Source organism: Oncorhynchus mykiss, chromosome 5 (genome assembly GCF_057628025.1).
Source record: "Oncorhynchus mykiss isolate SJ-2025 chromosome 5, ASM5762802v1, whole genome shotgun sequence".
Lineage (NCBI taxonomy): Eukaryota > Metazoa > Chordata > Actinopteri > Salmoniformes > Salmonidae > Oncorhynchus > Oncorhynchus mykiss.
In genome coordinates this window covers 10,979,009-10,996,394 of record NC_143026.1, presented here as the reverse complement: position 1 = coordinate 10,996,394, position 17,386 = coordinate 10,979,009, and the positions used below count along the sequence as shown (strand labels likewise).

The following is a 17,386-nucleotide window of genomic DNA, read 5'->3' as shown; positions in this document are numbered from 1 at the left end:
GCAGTGACACCACCACCCCCACTTCTGCACACCATGAAGCAACGTACATATTTTTGGTAGCTGATTGAGTATTCCACACCGTCTATATAAGGGCTCAGGGCCAGACCCAGATGCAGACACGGGAGGCAAGTAGTTTCAGTGTTTGATATTTAATAGTTCCAAAAGGGGTAGGCAAGAGAATGGTCGTGGACAGGAAAAAGGTCTCCCCCCCCCCCCCCGATCCATCCAAGACCAAAAGCTTAATGCTTGTGCCTTCATGTCCCACCGTCTCAACTCTGCAGAAAGGAATTATGATGTTGGGAACTGGGACCTCCTAGCTGTAAAGATGGCCCTGGAAGAGTGGAGACACTGGCTGGAAGGGGCAGAACATCCAGTCCTCGGTGTACTCCTCCATGGCCTTGGTCTCAGGTCTGGACAGGGAATATAGCCAACCTAGAGGCAGTGTGGTGCATGGGAGGAGGTCAATAGCACAATCGTAGGGATGGTGTGAGGAAGGTAGCACGAGTCTTGCTGAAAACCTCCAGGAGGTCATGATACTCTGCAGGCAAGGCAGAGAGATCCATGGCCGTACTTATTCCTGGAGACAGACGTTTCCGAGATGGCTGTGCCGCCTTTAGGCAGTGTGAATGGCAAAATGGGCTCCAACCCAGAATGGAACTCATAGTCCAGTCAATATCTGGGTTGTTTTTTTGGAGCCAAGAAAACCCAAAACAATTGACTCACTGTGGTTTCCAGATACCCGCATATTTAGGGGAATTGTGCTGTGCGTGACTCCAATGGAACGACCATCCAGTGCCCTGCCATCCATGGGAACAGAGAGGAGTTGAGTAGTGATAACCAGTTCTGATACCAGGGTAGCGTCCATAAAACTCTCATCTGCCCCAGAGTCAATAAGCACCTGGAGAGACTTAGACTGGTCTCCCCACAGCAAGATCACATAAAAAGGAGTACGGGTAATGGGACTTAGAGGATTCCCAGTCAGACTCACCAGTGCTTGTACCTACTAAGGTGTCTGGTCTCTTAACTGGGCAGGTGGTTATATAATGCCCCACAGCTCCACAATACAGACAGCAATTGGAGCTTAGCATGCGGGAACGTTCCCTAGGCGATAACCTAGCCCTTCCCAGTTTCTGGTGTGTCAGACTCACCTGTCATCGATCATTCTCGAGGAGGCTCGGGTGTCTTCGGATCCTCTCGGGAAGAATAGCCTTCGGGGACTTCCGGATTCCTTCGAAGATGAGCGAGCCACTGCGGATGAACGAGTGTGACCCAGGTCAGACCTCCTCTCACTCCTACGTTCCCTTAGCCGCCCATCAATTCTAATGGAGAGGGCGAAGAGGGAATCGAGGTTCACCGGCAATTCCCCAGCAGCTAAATCATCCTTTATTACCTCAGACAGTCCGTGAAGGAAGGTATTGAAAAGGGATTCCAGGCACTCTCACGCGCCAACGTGCGAAAATCAACAGCATAGTCTGCCACACTCCGGGAATCAAGAAGTTTACGGGCCGCCTCTCTCCCGGATACCAGAGAATCGAACACCTTCCTCACCTCTGCCATGAAATCCTCCAGATGATGACAAATGACGGATTGTTGCTCCCAAACAGCCGTTGCCCAGGAGAGCGCCCTTCCCGACATTAGCGTAATAATATATGCTATCTTAGATCGGTCCGAAGGGAACGAAGATGGCTGTAGCTCAAAAATAAGGGAGCATTGAGCAAGAAAACCCCGGCAGGTACCAGGATCCCCCAGAATAACGCTCCGGAGGAGGGAAGCAGCGTTCCCTTGGAGCCAGGGTAGGCTGTAGAAACTCACCACTCATAGGGCAAAGGTTTCTGGGTGGTTGAGGGTTCTCAGAGGTGGTAGGTTGCCTATGAGCCAACTCCCTGGTTTGCTCCATAATAGCCTTAAACCCTTGGTCGTGGTGTTCCGTCAGGGAATGAAACCCTTCCAGAAGGTCCTGAAGTAGCTCCTCCTGTCTCCCAGTGGTGGCTTCCTGCAGGGAGACAGCGTGGCGGAGCTGGGTCTGTCATGGCCAGTTCGTACTATAAGGGCTCAGTGCCAGACCCAGACCCAGATGCAGACACGGGAGGGAAATGGTTTCAGTGTTTGATATTTATTAGTTCCAAAAGGGGTAGGCAAGAGAATGGTCGTGGACAGGCAAAGAGTCAAAACCAGATCTAGGAGGTTCAGAGTGGAGAGAAAGAGAGAGTAGTAAGGAGCATGGGGAAAAACACGCTGGTTGACTTGAAACAGACAAGACGAACTGGAACAGAGAGACAGGAAACACAGGTATAAATATACTGGGGAAAATAAGTGACACCTGGAAGGGGATGAGAATCACAAGGACATGTGAAACAGATCAGGGCGTGACAGTCTATCGTAAAGGATCATTGTGTTTCTATTAAGGTATCTATACTTTTACTCAATTATCACAATTGGGTACTTTTTCCACCACTGGTTGTAATAACCATATAATCAATGTGTTTAATGATTAAGATAATAGGTACATATTGTAGTAAAACAATACAGTCTAGCTATGTTTCATACCTAAGAGTATTTCATGCTGTTAAAAATGGATCCATGCTCATATTCCAATATGGAATCTGAAGATACATAATGGTGAACTCTCTCATTAAAAGCCCTATAGCTCCCTGTAAAGGGCACAGTGGTACATCATATTAAGAAACAAAAGTCCCGCTGTTCAACAATCATTAGACTAACATGGCCCTTTGAGTTAAGTATTACTGTTTAAACCCCATCATGACTGAAGAGTTTAGAAGAACTGTTTAACCCTATCATGTTTAAACCCTATCATGACTGAAGAGGAAGATAAAAAGTAAATAAACAACTTTGTTTAAATATACATTAAAACAAGCATGTCGACGTCATGGACTCTTTGAATTTGAGAGTGGTTGTATTTACCCAACAGCATTTCTAAGAAAATTATGCATTTTCATGCACTGAGGAACTGTACATTTCCTGTTTCCTGTCCACTATTACTGAGGATGACTCTTGACTCAGAACTAGACTTACAGTAAGAGCTGAAGTAACAGTTGAAGTTAACTGTATTTGAGCAGAAGTGTGTCAAGATGGAGAATGATGAAAATACATATGCCAATTCAAGTTCCTTCAGGGCTAGCCCAAGAGAAGGAGCAATATATTTCCAGAGGTGGAAGAGACCCTCCAGAGCTGCTGCAGTGTGTCTGGGGTTGCTGTGTGTTCTCCTACTGGCTGGGATCATAAGCCTGTCTTTCTACCAGAGCAACCAATCGACCAGTTACAACAACCTGACTAAAGAGAGAGACCAGCTACAGAAGGAGAACGAAAACCTGAACAAGAAGATCAAAGGGAGACGCTGTCCAGAAGGCTGGAGGGAGTTTGAATTCAGCTGTTACTACATCACCAATGAGAATAAAACCTGGATGCAGAGCAGTGAAGAATGCCAAGAGTTCGGAGCAGATCTGGTGATCATAAACAGCAAAGAGGAACAGGTATTTATCAATGGATTATACCAAACAAAAAATAATGTCTGGATTGGTCTTACTGACTCAGTTACGGAAGGGACCTGGAAATGGGTGGATGGTACACCACTGACCACAGCGAATTGGGGGAGAGGGCAGCCCAACGGCAACAATGGAACAGACCAGGACTGTGGGGAGTTTGTATATCATCCAACTAGTCAAGGGTGGTGGAATGATGAGAAATGTTCCAATAAACAAAATTGGATCTGTGAGAAATAGGATAATAGATCCTCTCTCTGCACTGCTGTTGAAAAAGGACTATGGTGATGGTCTGAAGATTGATGTTTTTTGGTAAAATAGTACATTGCATTAGACTAGGGAGAGAAAGGCACAGGCATGCACACACAGTTACCATTTCACACGATGTGTATATCATTCAATAAATTAATTTAAGTTTTAGTTATCCATTCATTTGAAATTACTGATATATTACTATTGTGAAATGTTATTGTTCATTTTGCTTCCATTATGCTGTACATTAAGATGTACTTTCTGCTTATTCAATAAACTGAACAAAATAATTTAAGTGTTGGTCCCATGTTTCATGAGCTGAAAAAAAAAAAGATTCCAGAAATTGCCCATACGTAGAAACAGCTTATTTCTCTGCGCAAATTTGTTTACATCCCTGTTAGTGAGCATTTCTCATTGCCAAGATAATCCATCCACCATGTAACTCAGTAAAATCTTTGAAGGTATTGCGTGTTGTGTTACTATTTTTGTTCATTATAAAACAGGAAAATTAAATGTTTTATTAGAGTTTAAAAATGCAATATAAAGTTACTGTAAAAACAGAGATAAAAGCAGTATGGTAAATTGACACTGTTACTTTAAATGTAAACGTAACATTTGTCAGGGAATGACACATTCCTATTCCTGAACGTGACAGAGGTGTAGACTCCTGAAAGTATTTGGTTTAAGGAAGATTAAGGAAGGTTTCGTTAGAAAGACCAGACATTTTCTCACTTTCATAATAACTCACATTTCATGGCTTCAGTGAAATAACGACACAACTGTTTCCTCAAAGTGCTCTGCCTCAGGCAGATTGATGCAATGTGGATGTCAAAACTATGGTTGACAAAGCAAAAGCAATCTTTTGCGGTAGCGTAGCCTAGTGGTTAGAGCATTGGACTAGTAACCGAAAGGTTGCAAGATCAAAACCCCGAGCTGACAAATCTGGCGTTCTGTCCCTGAACAAGGCAGTTAACCCACTGTTCCTAGACCATCACTGAAAACAATAATTTGTTCTAACTGACTTGCCTAGTTAAATAAAGGTAAAATAACATTTTTAAAGATATTGATCAAACTTTGACACACCACCACCAAAGCACTGGGTAGAAAAATTATACTGTATTTCAGCAAGGGACATTTCTATGTGAATTATAGTGTTTTAGTTGTAGTAGTGTTTGAGTCAGTGAATACTTGCTTCCAGTAATGCTCCACAGTGAAATTCCTGTTCCTCTCAGCCAAGTGACGCAATGCCCTAGCCTCTTTCTTGGACTGCTCGTAACTGGCCGTCCAAATTCCTCGCAAAGATGTCCGCTTTCTAGGGCCTGAGGCAAAGTCAAATACCCTCGGAAGTGGACACGTTAGGTGGTTTCCCTCTGCTTGCCAGGCTTTAGGAACAAGTCCCTGTTTGGGAAGCAGAAATATTACTATATAGGCACAATATAAAAAGACTATACTGATACGGTGCGTGAATGAGGACCCAAAAGCGAATTAACTTAAACAGAGCTTCTTTAATTACCAAACATAGGTAGGCTCAGATGGACCGGCAGATTCCGACAGGACAGGACAAGGTTACAGCAAACATGACGACAGTCTGGTTCAGGCATGAAACACAACAAACAAGAATCCGACAAGGACAGGAACAAAAACAGAGAGAGATATAGAGGACTAATCAGAGGGAAAAAGGGAACAGGTGGGAAAAGGGGTGACGAGGTAGTTAGGAGGAGACAAGGAACAGCTGGGGGAAAAGAGGGGGAGAAAAGGTAACCTAAAACGACCAGCAGGGGGAGACAGGGTGAAGAGAAAGGACAGAAACAGGACACAACATGACAATACATGACAGTACCCCCCCACTCACCGAGCGCCTCCTGGCGCACTCGAGGAGGAAACCTGGCGGCAACGGAGGAAATCCTCGATCAGCGCACGGTCCAGCACGTCCCGAGAGGGAACCCAACTCCTCTCCTCAGGACCGTACCCCTCCCAATCTACGAGGTACTGGTGACCACGGCCCCGAGGACGCATGTCCAAAATCCTACGGACCCTGTAGATGGGTGCGCCCTCGACAAGGATGGGGGGGGGGGGGAAGACGAGCGGGGGCGCGAAGAACAGGTTTGATACAGGAGACATGGAAGACCGGGTGGACGCGACGAAGGTATCGCGGAAGAAGAAGTCGAACTGCGACAGGATTAATGACCCGAGAAATACGGAACGGACCAATGAACCGCGGGGTCAACTTGCGAGAAGCCGTCTTAAGGGGAAGGTTCTGAGTGGAGAGCCAAACTCTCTGACCGCGACAATATCTAGGACTCTTAGTTCTACGCTTATTAGCAGCCCTCACAGTCTGCGTCCTATAACGGCAAAGTGCAGACCTGACCCTCTTCCAGGTGCGCTCGCAACGTTGGACAAAAGCCTGAGCGGAGGGGACGCTGGACTCGGCGAACTGAGATGAGAACAGCGGAGGCTGGTACCCGAGGCTACTCTGAAAAGGAGATAGCCCGGTCGCAGACGAAGGAAAAGAGTTGTGGGCGTATTCTGCCCAGGGGAGCTGTTCTGACCAAGACGCAGGGTTGCGAAAAGAAAGACTGCGTAAGATGCGACCAATAGTCTGATTGGCCCGTTCTGCTTGACCATTAGACTGGGGGTGAAAGCCGGAAGAGAGACTGACGGAAGCCCCAATCAAACGGCAAAACTCCCTCCAAAATTGAGACGTGAATTGCGGACCTCTGTCCGAAACGACGTCTGACGGAAGGCCATGAATTCTGAAAACATTCTCGATGATGATTTGTGCCGTCTCTTTAGCAGAAGGAAGCTTAGCAAGGGGAATGAAATGAGCCGCCTTAGAGAACCTATCGACAACCGTAAGAATAACAGTCTTCCCCGCTGACGAAGGCAGTCCGGTGACAAAATCTAAGGCGATGTGAGACCACGGTCGAGAGGGAATAGGAAGCGGCCTGAGACGGCCGGCAGGAGGAGAGTTACCGGACTTAGTCTGCGCGCAGACCGAACAAGCAGCCACGAAACGACGCGTGTCATGCTCCCGGGTGGGCCACCAAAAACGCTGGCGAATGGAAGCAAGCGTACCCCGAACGCCAGGGTGGCCGGCTAACTTGGCAGAGTGAGCCCACTGAAGAACGGCCAGACGAGTAGGAACGGGAACGAAAAGAAGGTTCCTAGGACAAGCGCGCGGCGACGGAGTGTGAGTGAGCGCTTGCTTTACCTGCCTCTCAATTCCCCAGACAGTCAACCCGACAACACGCCCCTCAGGGAGAATCCCCTCGGGGTCAGTGGAGGCTACTGAAGAACTGAAGAGACGAGACAAAGCATCAGGCTTGGTGTTCTTAGAGCCCGGACGATAAGAAATCACGAACTCGAAACGAGCGAAAAACAGCGCCCAACGCGCCTGACGCGCATTAAGTCGTTTGGCAGAACGGATGTACTCAAGGTTCCTATGGTCAGTCCAAACGACAAAAGGAACGGTCGCCCCCTCCAACCACTGTCGCCATTCGCCTAGGGCTAACCGGATGGCGAGCAGTTCGCGGTTTCCCACATCATAGTTACGTTCCGACGGCGACAGGCGATGAGAAAAATACGCGCATGGGTGGACCTTGTCGTCAGAGAGGGAGCGCTGAGAAAGAATGGCTCCCACGCCCACCTCTGACGCGTCAACCTCGACAACGAACTGTCTAGAGACGTCAGGTGTAACAAGGATAGGAGCGGATGTAAAACGATTCTTGAGGAGATCAAAAGCTCCCTGGGCGGAAACGGACCACTTAAAGCACGTCTTGACAGAAGTAAGGGCTGTGAGAGGAGCTGCCACCTGACCGAAATTACGGATGAAACGACGATAGAAGTTCGCGAAGCCGAGAAAGCGCTGCAGCTCGACGCGTGACTTAGGGACGGGCCAATCAATGACAGCTTGGACCTTAGCGGGATCCATCTTAATGCCTTCAGCGGAAATAACAGAACCGAGAAATGTGACGGAGGAGGCATGAAAAGTGCACTTCTCAGCCTTCACAAAAAGACAATTCTCTAAAAGGCGCTGGAGGACACGTCGAACGTGCTGAACATGAATCTGGAGTGACGGTGAAAAAAATCAGGATATCGTCAAGGTAAACGAAAACAAAGATGTTCAGCATGTCTCTCAGGACATCATTGACTAATGCCTGAAAGACAGCTGGAGCGTTAGCGAGGCCGAAAGGAAGAACCCGGTATTCAAAGTGCCCTAACGGAGTGTTAAACGCCGTCTTCCACTCGTCCCCCTCCCTGATGCGCACGAGATGGTAAGCGTTATGAAGGTCCAACTTAGTGAAAAACCTGGCTCCCTGCAGGATCTCGAAGGCTGAAGACATAAGAGGAAGCGGATAACGATTCTTCACTGTTATGTCATTCAGCCCTCGATAATCTATGCAGGGGCGCAGAGACCCGTCCTTCTTCTTGACAAAAAAAAACCCCGCTCCGGCGGGAGAGGAGGAGGGGACTATGGTACCGGCGTCAAGAGCTACAGACAAATAATCTTCGAGAGCCTTACGTTCGGGAGCCGACAGAGAGTATAGTCTACCCCGGGGGGGAGTGGTTCCCGGAAGGAGATCAATACTACAATCATACGACCGGTGTGGAGGAAGAGAGGTGGCCCTGGACCGACTGAACACCGTGCGCAGATCGTGATATTCCTCCGGCACCCCTGTCAAATCACCAGGCTCCTCCTGTGAAGAAGAGACAGAGGAAACAGGAGGGATAGCAGACATTAAACATTTCACATGACAAGAGACGTTCCAGGAGAGGATAGAATTACTAGACAAATTAATGGAAGGATTATGACAAACTAGCCAGGGATGGCCCAAAACAACAGGTGTAAAAGGTGAACGAAAAATTAAAAAAGAAATGGTTTCGCTATGATTACCAGAAACAGTGAGGGTTAAAGGTAGCGTCTCACGCTGAATCCTGGGGAGAGGACTACCATCCAGGGCGAACAAGGCCGTGGGCTCCCTTAACTGTCTGAGAGGAATGTCATGTTCCCGAGCCCAGGTCTCGTCCATAAAACAGCCCTCCGCCCCAGAGTCTATTAAGGCACTGCAGGAAGCTGACGAACCGGTCCAGCGTAGATGGACCGACAAGGTAGTGCAGGATCTTGAAGGAGAGACAGGAGTAGTAGCGCTCACCAGTAGCCCTCCGCTTACTGATGAGCTCTGGCTTTTACTGGACATGAAGTGACAAAATGACCAGCGGAACCGCAATAGAGACAGAGGCGGTTGGTGATTCTCCGTTCCCTCTCCTTAGTCGAGATGCGGATACCTCCCAGCTGCATAGGCTCAGCACCCGAGCCGGCAGAGGAAGATGGTAGTGATGCGGAGAGGGGGGCAACGGAGAACGCGAGCTCCTTTCCACGAGCTCGGTGACGAAGATCAACCCGTCGCTCAATGCGAATAGCGAGTTCAATCAAGGAATCCACGCTGGAAGGAACCTCCCGGGAGAGAATCTCATCCTTTACCTCTGCGCGGAGACCCTCCAGAAAACGAGCGAGCAAAGCCGGCTCGTTCCAGCCACTGGAGGCAGCAAGAGTGCGAAACTCAATAGAGTAGTCTGTTATGGATCGATTACCTTGACATAGGGAAGACAGGACCCTGGAAGCCTCCTCCCCAAAAACAGATCGATCAAAAACCCGTATCATCTCCTCCTTAAAGTCCTGATACTGGTTAGTACACTCAGCCCTTGCCTCCCAGATTGCCGTGCCCCACTCACGAGCCCGTCCAATAAGGAGAGATATGACGTAGGCGACACGAGCAGTGCTCCTGGAGAAAGTGTTGGGCTGGAGAGAAAACACAATATCACACTGGGTGAGGAACGAGCGGCATTCAGTGGGCTCCCCAGAGTAACACGGCGGGTTATTGATTCTGGGCTCCGGAGATTCGAAAGCCCTGGAAGTGGCCGGTGGATCGAGGCGGAGATGGTGAACCTGTTCTGTGAGGTTGGAGACTTGGGTGGCCAGGGTCTCAACGGCATGTCGAGCAGCAGACAATTCCTGCTCGTGTCTGCCTAGCATCGCTCCCTGGATCTCGACGGCTGAGTGGAGAGGATCCGAAGTCGCTGGGTCCATTCTTGGTCGGATTCTTCTGATACGGTGCGTGAATGAGGACCCAAAAGCGAATTAACTTAAACAGAGCTTCTTTAATTACCAAACATAGGTAGGCTCAGATGGACCGGCAGATTCCGACAGGACAGGACAAGGTTACAGCAAACATGACGACAGTCTGGTTCAGGCATGAAACACAACAAACAAGAATCCGACAAGGACAGGAACAAAAACAGAGAGAGATATAGAGGACTAATCAGAGGGAAAAAGGGAACAGGTGGGAAAAGGGGTGACGAGGTAGTTAGGAGGAGACAAGGAACAGCTGGGGGAAAAGAGGGGGAGAAAAGGTAACCTAAAACGACCAGCAGGGGGAGACAGGGTGAAGAGAAAGGACAGAAACAGGACACAACATGACAATACATGACATATACTCCTGCAGGTCTATTTCATTCTAGCTTGAATATTATTATTAACACAATATTGTGTTACAGGCTTGTAATGTCAATAATGTAAAGTCTGTCTTTTTAGTTTTGTGTATGGACCACGAGAAGACTAGCTGTCATCCTGGCGTCAGCTAATGGGGATCCAAATTAAGATTAATTATAATCAACTATTTACTGTCAAACTAATCATATTGTCAAACTCCCCGTCGTCCTCAGCTAACCTCTTTAGAGACAGAGACAGTTTTTCAGGGGGCTCGTCTGGGACAACTACAACCGCACTACTGTTGCTCGGCAGCCATTGCCGAACATTGGGAGCACCGTAATACACAGGAACCACCCCAAGCTTGAGGCCTCCATAGTTTCTCGGTGATGTAGTCGTCACAGACAGCGTTCTGAAAGGCCAGAATGAATTTGTACTGGGCCAGGATCTGGTAGAAGGCCTGCTCCTCCATGGCAATCGAGTCCCTCAGATGAGAAGGCAGGTCTTTAGGAATCAACCCTGATGTGCTTCATTAACTCACTCACATAGGCATCCCGGCCCGACGGAGGGTCGCAGTCTGACTGGACGTACACCACCGGGGCTAGTGTTTTCCTTAGCTCGTTCTTCTGGTTGAGGGACACCAGGTAGGTCTGGGTGGTCAGGACCTCCAGGTTCTCCAGGTGCTGGGAGGTTAGGGGCAGCTGGGAGTGCTGGCTGAAGGTGGCCGTGTGGTTAAAGAGGGTGATGACGGGCTCGTGGAAGAACTTGCAGTGGTTTTGGGCGACTCTGGGCGACTCCTCGTGACAAGGCCCACTAGTGGTGCGCTCTCCTCGGCAGCGGAAGACACTCAATGTTGAAGCCGGTTCTTCTTAACTTTCACTATTTCCTACATTGTAGAATAACAGTGACGACGTCAAAACTATGAAATAACACATATGGAATCATGTAGTAACCAAAAAAGTTTTAAACAAATAAAATAATATTATTCAAAGTAGCCACCTTTTGCCTTGATGACAGCTTAGCACACTCTTGGTATTCTCTCAACCAGCTTCATGAGATAGTCACCTGGAATGCATTTCAATTAACAAGTGTGCCTTGATAAAAGTTCATTTGTGGAATTACTTTCCTGTTTAATTTGAGCCAATCAGACATGTTGTGACAAGGTAGGGTTGGTATACAAAAGATAGCCCTATTTGGTAAAAGACAAAGTACATATTATGGCAAGAACAGCTCAAATAAGCGAAGAGAATCGACAGTCCATCATTACTTTAAGACATGAAGGTCAGTCAATACGGAACATTTAAAGAACTTTGAAAGTTTCTTCAAGTGCAGTCGCAAAAACCATTAAGCTCTATGATGAAACTGGCTCTCACGAGGACCGCTACAGGAAAGGAAGACCCAGAGTTACCAATTAAAATACATTTCAATATCAACTATTGACTACACATAATAGTTACAGGAGGAACACGTCGCTCTACCTAAAGCCTGCCTTAGTTAACAGAGAGACAAGGTGCCCCAGTAAACAAAGCTTTCTCTGAGATAGGAAAATCTGACGTCCTCCCAGGTTGCAGTCTCTATTCTCCCTCAGCTCCTCTCCTGGCAAACCTATATAGAGGAAGACACAAAGCAATTAGTGGGCCTAGGTGTTTACTAATTTGCTTTACACCGAGCATCTATCCCCGGAGGAGGGTGCTGTCGTGTCTTCTTCCTACGGCTGGTCACTGAACTCTCACATGCCTTCCCTCCCAAGATCAACACAGAGGGGCGTGCGTCAGACGAGACCTCAGGGTCTCGACGGGATAGCGCGACTGCATTTCTGTGTGCTCTCCCCAATCGGTGAACCACCTAGGAAATTAAAATGGTTGGAGCGACAGGAAACATCTTGTTAATCGTCTGTTCATGTCTCGCCAACCACTGGAGGGGTGCATGATCCGTGACCAGCCAGAATCGCCTCCCAAGGAGGAACTACCTCAAGTATTCTAGGGCCCACTTAATTACCAGTGCCTCCCTCTCTATCGTCACGTACTTCCGCTCCCGGTCGGACAGCTTGCGGCTTACGTATAGGACGGGACGTTCCTCCACCCCGTCCCCTTGGGACAGTACAGCCCCCAAGCCGGTGCTGGAGACGTCGGTGTGAACAGTGAAGGGCTGCTGAAAATCGGGGGCTCTCAACACCGGTTCTGAGCAGTGTGTCTATGAGGTGGAGGAACGCCCCATTGGCTTCAGATGTCCATACCAAACTCACCGGGTTTCTCTTCTTTGTCATGTTGGTCAGTGGGGTGGCAATGGTGTTGTAGTATGGGATGAACCGTCTGTAGTAACCCGTTAGGCCCAGGGAGGAGCAGACTCCCTTCTTGTCCCAGGGCAGCAGCCACTCCCAGATGGCCCGGGTCCTCTCCACTTATGGTTTGATCAGACCACTGCCAATGGTGTAACCAAGGTATTCAGCCTCGTTCAGTCCCAGGTGACAATTCTTTGGGTTAGCGGTCAGGCCGTCCACCTCCAGGCTGGCCAGCACAGAGCGCAGTCGGCGGAGGTGGTCTTCCCAGTCCTCACTGTGTATTACAATGTCATCAGCAGCGAATGCCTGGTGAGCATGTAACTGCGTGTCTAATAAGCCTCTGGAAGTTGGCGGCCGCTCCATGAAAGCCGAAGAGGAGGCGAACGCACTGAAATAGCCCATATGGGGTGGCAAAGGAGGTTTCGTGGCGGTCTTCGGGGACCAGAGGCATCTGCCAGTACCTCTTTGTGAGGTCGAGGGTTGATATATAACGGGCTTTCCCAAGCAGCTCATCGATCCTCTGGAATGGGGTGGCATCGAACCTGGAGATGGAGTTGAGGGCTCGGAAATCGTTGCAGAAGTGAATAGACCCATTGGGTTTCGGCACCAGCCCGATAGGGCTGGACCATTCGCAGGTGGACGGCTTAATGACCTCATCTTCCTCCCTTCTTTCCGTACCAGCTCCCGGCGTGATTCTGGTACCCTGTAGGGTTGGAGATGAACCTTCTTCCCTGGCTCTGTGGCTATGCGGTGGCAGAGCAAGGTCTGCCCCGATGGTTCTAGTGGACAACCCTTCCAAGGTCTTGTGTCTGTTGAGCCAAATGAGTGGGGCCAAAACCTTTTCTGTTGGTCGTTCCTCTCCGTCTGCCTTAAGTTCCATCAGCACCTGCACCTCTCATTCCACATAGGCTTTCAACAGGCTTATGTGGTATATCTGCTGAGGGCGCTGTCATCCTGAACTACTCACCCTGTAGTTTACCAGGGAGACTTGCTCTGTCACCACATATTGGCCATGCCACCGAGCCTGAAGCCGGTGTTCCGGAATGGGGACGAGGACCTTATCTCCAGGGCGGAACTGTCGCAGCTGGGCCGTTTTATTGTACACCCAGGCTTGGGTTTCCTACACTTTGGCCATGTGTTCCCTCACCCCCGGCCATATCGCTGCCATTTTGTCCTTCATGAATGTGATGTGTTCAATGAAGGTACGGTACTGGCAGGGTTGGTTTTCCCAGGCCTTCCTGGCCAAATCAAGGATGCCGTGCCAGGGCCGCGCATAGAGCAGCTCAAAAGGCGAGAAGCCAGTGAACATCTGGAGGACCTCCCAGAGCATGGGACAACATATCCCAATTCTTCCCTTCCTAGTCCACCAACCGGCATAGCATGCTCTTGATGGTTTATTAATCCGTTCACACAGCCTGTCCAACATGAGATACAGTTCCTTTGCTATGGCTTTCGTTTCCATCGACCTCAGAGGAATAGCCTCTGGGAACTTCATCGCATAGTCCACCACCACCAAGATGTACTCATGTCTGCATGCCGAATGCGGAAAGGGTCCCACCAGGTCCATGGCTATGCGCTCTAACGGGGTCTGTATAATTGGGAGAGGGTTACAGTATGTTCGCTTGGGAGCAGGGAGTTGGCAGGTGTCACAAGATTTGCAATACTTAGCGACATCTTGGGTAAACCCATGCCAATAGAAATGCCCCAGCAACCGTTCGTGGTCATCTCCTGGCGTGGTGGCCCCCTAGTGTATGGGCCATGTGTATGAACGGGGCACCAGTAGCAGTTTCTGTTCTACCCCTCTACATTTGGCCACCCTATTCTGCCCTTGAGTTGCGTTCCCATGCAAAACTAGACAGATAGCTAACTACTAAGTATCCAATAAAACTCCCAAGGCGTGACTTTTCTTGAATGACTATATTGAAAACGTTTATGTTGTGAAACTGCAAAATACAGAAAAGAATATACTTTAGTATTCAATTCACACCGACACACTGTAGCTGCACATTATACATTTGAAGTTGCATAAATACAAAGCACGTGCTAAGGTACCATGCATCTGGCATGATGCCAAACCATATAGCTAATTGTTACTCATATGGTAATTGGCTAACTCCTTTCATTACTCTAATAATGTACAACCATCTATGTATAATAACAAAGCATATTACACTAGAAACAGTAACAAAACTACAGCATTGTATATTTTACAATTCGTTTGCATGACGCACGAGCAAAGTAATACAGCTAACGACATACATGAAAGGCATTGCAATTTGTGTGAGTAAATGCAACCAACCAACATTGATATGTAAGCAACTCTATCAATAACAAGACTATCATCATTAGCTAAATGCTTGAATCGAACTTACAAACAAATATTTTCCAAGGCTGAAGCGAGACAAGAAATAACTACACTGAAAGACCTGCACCGTAGCGTTGTTTTTAGCTGCTTCTCTGCGTGCAGAACAAATTCTCTACTTCCTGTTTGCGTAGTCTTTCTAAGTACCAGAAAGCTCCATTAGGGGGCGAATAACACCATGGAACACAATGAAAATACATTTTAACCATTGTAATAAAATAATCTGTTACCTTCTAACAGGATGGCAGCACACACCCAGTACAAGAGACCCCACTTGATGGCGTAATAAGGAGTAGTTAACTCATCTTCCGAGACGATATTCTTCCCATCTATCCTCTTCACCTTCCGCATCGCCTTGTGAAGGTCAGGTTCCTGGTGTTGGGCGGTTCCGACTTGGGCCAATAGCTCTTCCGACAGGGGGAAGTTGTGCGTGTTGGGGTGAGGGAGGGGGTGCTCCTGGTCAGGTTGGATGACTTTGTGCCAAACCCCCTCAGGGTGCTCTCCCTCGATGACTCCTTAAACACCTGGCGTAACTGCTCCCTCTGGAGCTCGTGGACTTGTCGCTCTCAATCCCCCTCCAAGGTGTCTTCCTCCATGGTCTCCCGGAACACGGAGTGCGCCAGTGCCTGGCGATTAGAGTTGTTCAGTCTCTGTGCTCGATCGGGGCCACTCCCTCACCCTGCCTTCCTCCACAGAAGCTTGAACACGGGGCAGTTCCTCCCCAGTAGCACGAGTGCCTTCATTTGGGGAACAACCCCAACGCCCAGGGTGGTCTTACCGGCAGGGGTATGGAAGCTGACTCGGGCTGTGGGGTAGCGTTTGCTGTCCCCGTGGATGCAGGCTACAGAGGTCTCTGCCTCGAGACCGGGCGCGTTGGCCAGGATCTCCTCCCGTACCAGAGAAACCATGCTTCCCGAATCTAGGAAGGCCCATCCTCTGCATGGTGACGGGTAAGTCCCTCAAACACTTGTCTATGACCAGGGTTTCTAACATTTCAGCCGTGGTTTTTGTGGGGCATAACCACCCCCTTACCAGACTGATAAGTTGGTAGTGCTGGCCCTTTGGTGACTTCGGCGTTCTTCCAGTCATGAAATCTTTGAGTCCGGTCTCTGGGATTCAGGCGGGAGGCACAACATGAACAGACCCGAGGCAGTGGTTGAGATTCCTTTTCTTGTGAAAGTTTACTAAACAGGTTTTCTTTCGGCCGACAAAATAACTATTTTATTTTACCTTTATTTTACTAGGCAAGTCAGTTAAGAACAAATTCTTAGTTTCAATGACGGGGCCTAGGAACAGTGGGTTAACTGCCTGTTCAGGGGCAGAACGACAGATTTGTACCTTGTCAGCCCGGGGGTTTGAACTTGCAACCTTCCGGTTATTAGTCCAACGCTCTAACCACTAGGCTACCCTGCCGCCTGCCGCCCTGCCGTGTAACATATAAACATAAACTAAACCTTTGACCAAAAGGCAGTGGCCAAAAAGGGGAAGCAAAAAACAACTACTCCTGCCTTTAGACTGTTGACTACACATAATAGTTCCAGGAGGAACACTTCTCTCTACCTAAAGCCAGCCTTGGTCAACAGAGAGACAAGGTGCCCCAGTAAACAAAGCTTTCTCTGAGATCGGAAAATCTGACGTCCTCCCAGGTCCCCGTCTCTATTCCCCATTCTCCCTCAGCTCCTCTCTTGGCACATCTATATAGAGGAAGACACAAAGCAATTAGTGGGCCCAGGTGTGTACTAATTGGTTTTACACTGAGTACCTATCCCCTGAGGAGGGTGCTGTCGTCTTCCTCCGGCTGGTCACTGAACTCTCACAATACATCTATTCTTTTGTTGTAGCCTGTTTTGCATGGTATGTTGGCATTAATATGTGTCACATATCAGTTTGCAAACAACGTTAAAAAAATATATATATATAGATATTTGAAATAATAAAGTTGCATACAACATGGTCTCTTTTTTGCTCGCTTGAGTAAGGCAGCTTAAAAAGCCAGGAGTTTCGTCGTAGATCAGTGCTTTCTGTGGTCAATAGCTCTTCCGACAGGGGGAAGTTGTGCGTGTTGGGGTGAGGGAGGGGGTGCTCCTGGTCAGGTTGGATGGCAGCCAGCGATTCATTTTACTGAGATGGAAATCCTCTGCACCCCCGTCTCATGCTGTTTGGATTAAATATGTTTTGAATTGTGTAACAGTATAACTTTAGACCGTCCCCTCGCCCATACCCGGGCGCGAAACAGGGACCCTCTGCACACATCAACAACATTCACCCACGAAGCATCGCTTCCCATCGCTCCACAAAAGCCGCGGCCCTTGCAGAGCAAGGGGAACTACTACTTCAAGGTCTCAGAGCAAGTGACGTCACCGATTGAACCGCTATTTAGCGTGCACCACCGCTAACTAAGCTAGCCGTTTCACATCCGTTACATCAGCACCACCGCTAACTAAGCTAGCCGTTTCACATCCGTTACATCAGCACCACCGCTAACTAAGCTAGCCGTTTCACAT

The 17,386-nt window shown here is 48.6% G+C and overlaps 1 protein-coding gene and 1 pseudogene across 1 annotated transcript; one reads left to right on the top strand and one right to left on the bottom strand.

Moving 5' to 3' along the window:
* The first annotated feature begins 2,998 nt into the window (after nucleotides 1–2,998).
* cd209a (CD209 antigen-like protein A) lies at nucleotides 2,999–4,044 on the top strand. Its single transcript, NM_001281394.2, is given in 1 exon segment — nucleotides 2,999–4,044. A coding segment is annotated over 1 exon segment (651 nt). The 5' UTR covers nucleotides 2,999–3,089; the 3' UTR covers nucleotides 3,741–4,044.
* Nucleotides 4,045–10,422: 6,378 nt separating this feature from the next.
* LOC110524950 (GDP-fucose protein O-fucosyltransferase 3 pseudogene) lies at nucleotides 10,423–12,505 on the bottom strand (annotated as a pseudogene).
* Between the last annotated feature and the right edge of the window lie 4,881 nt (nucleotides 12,506–17,386).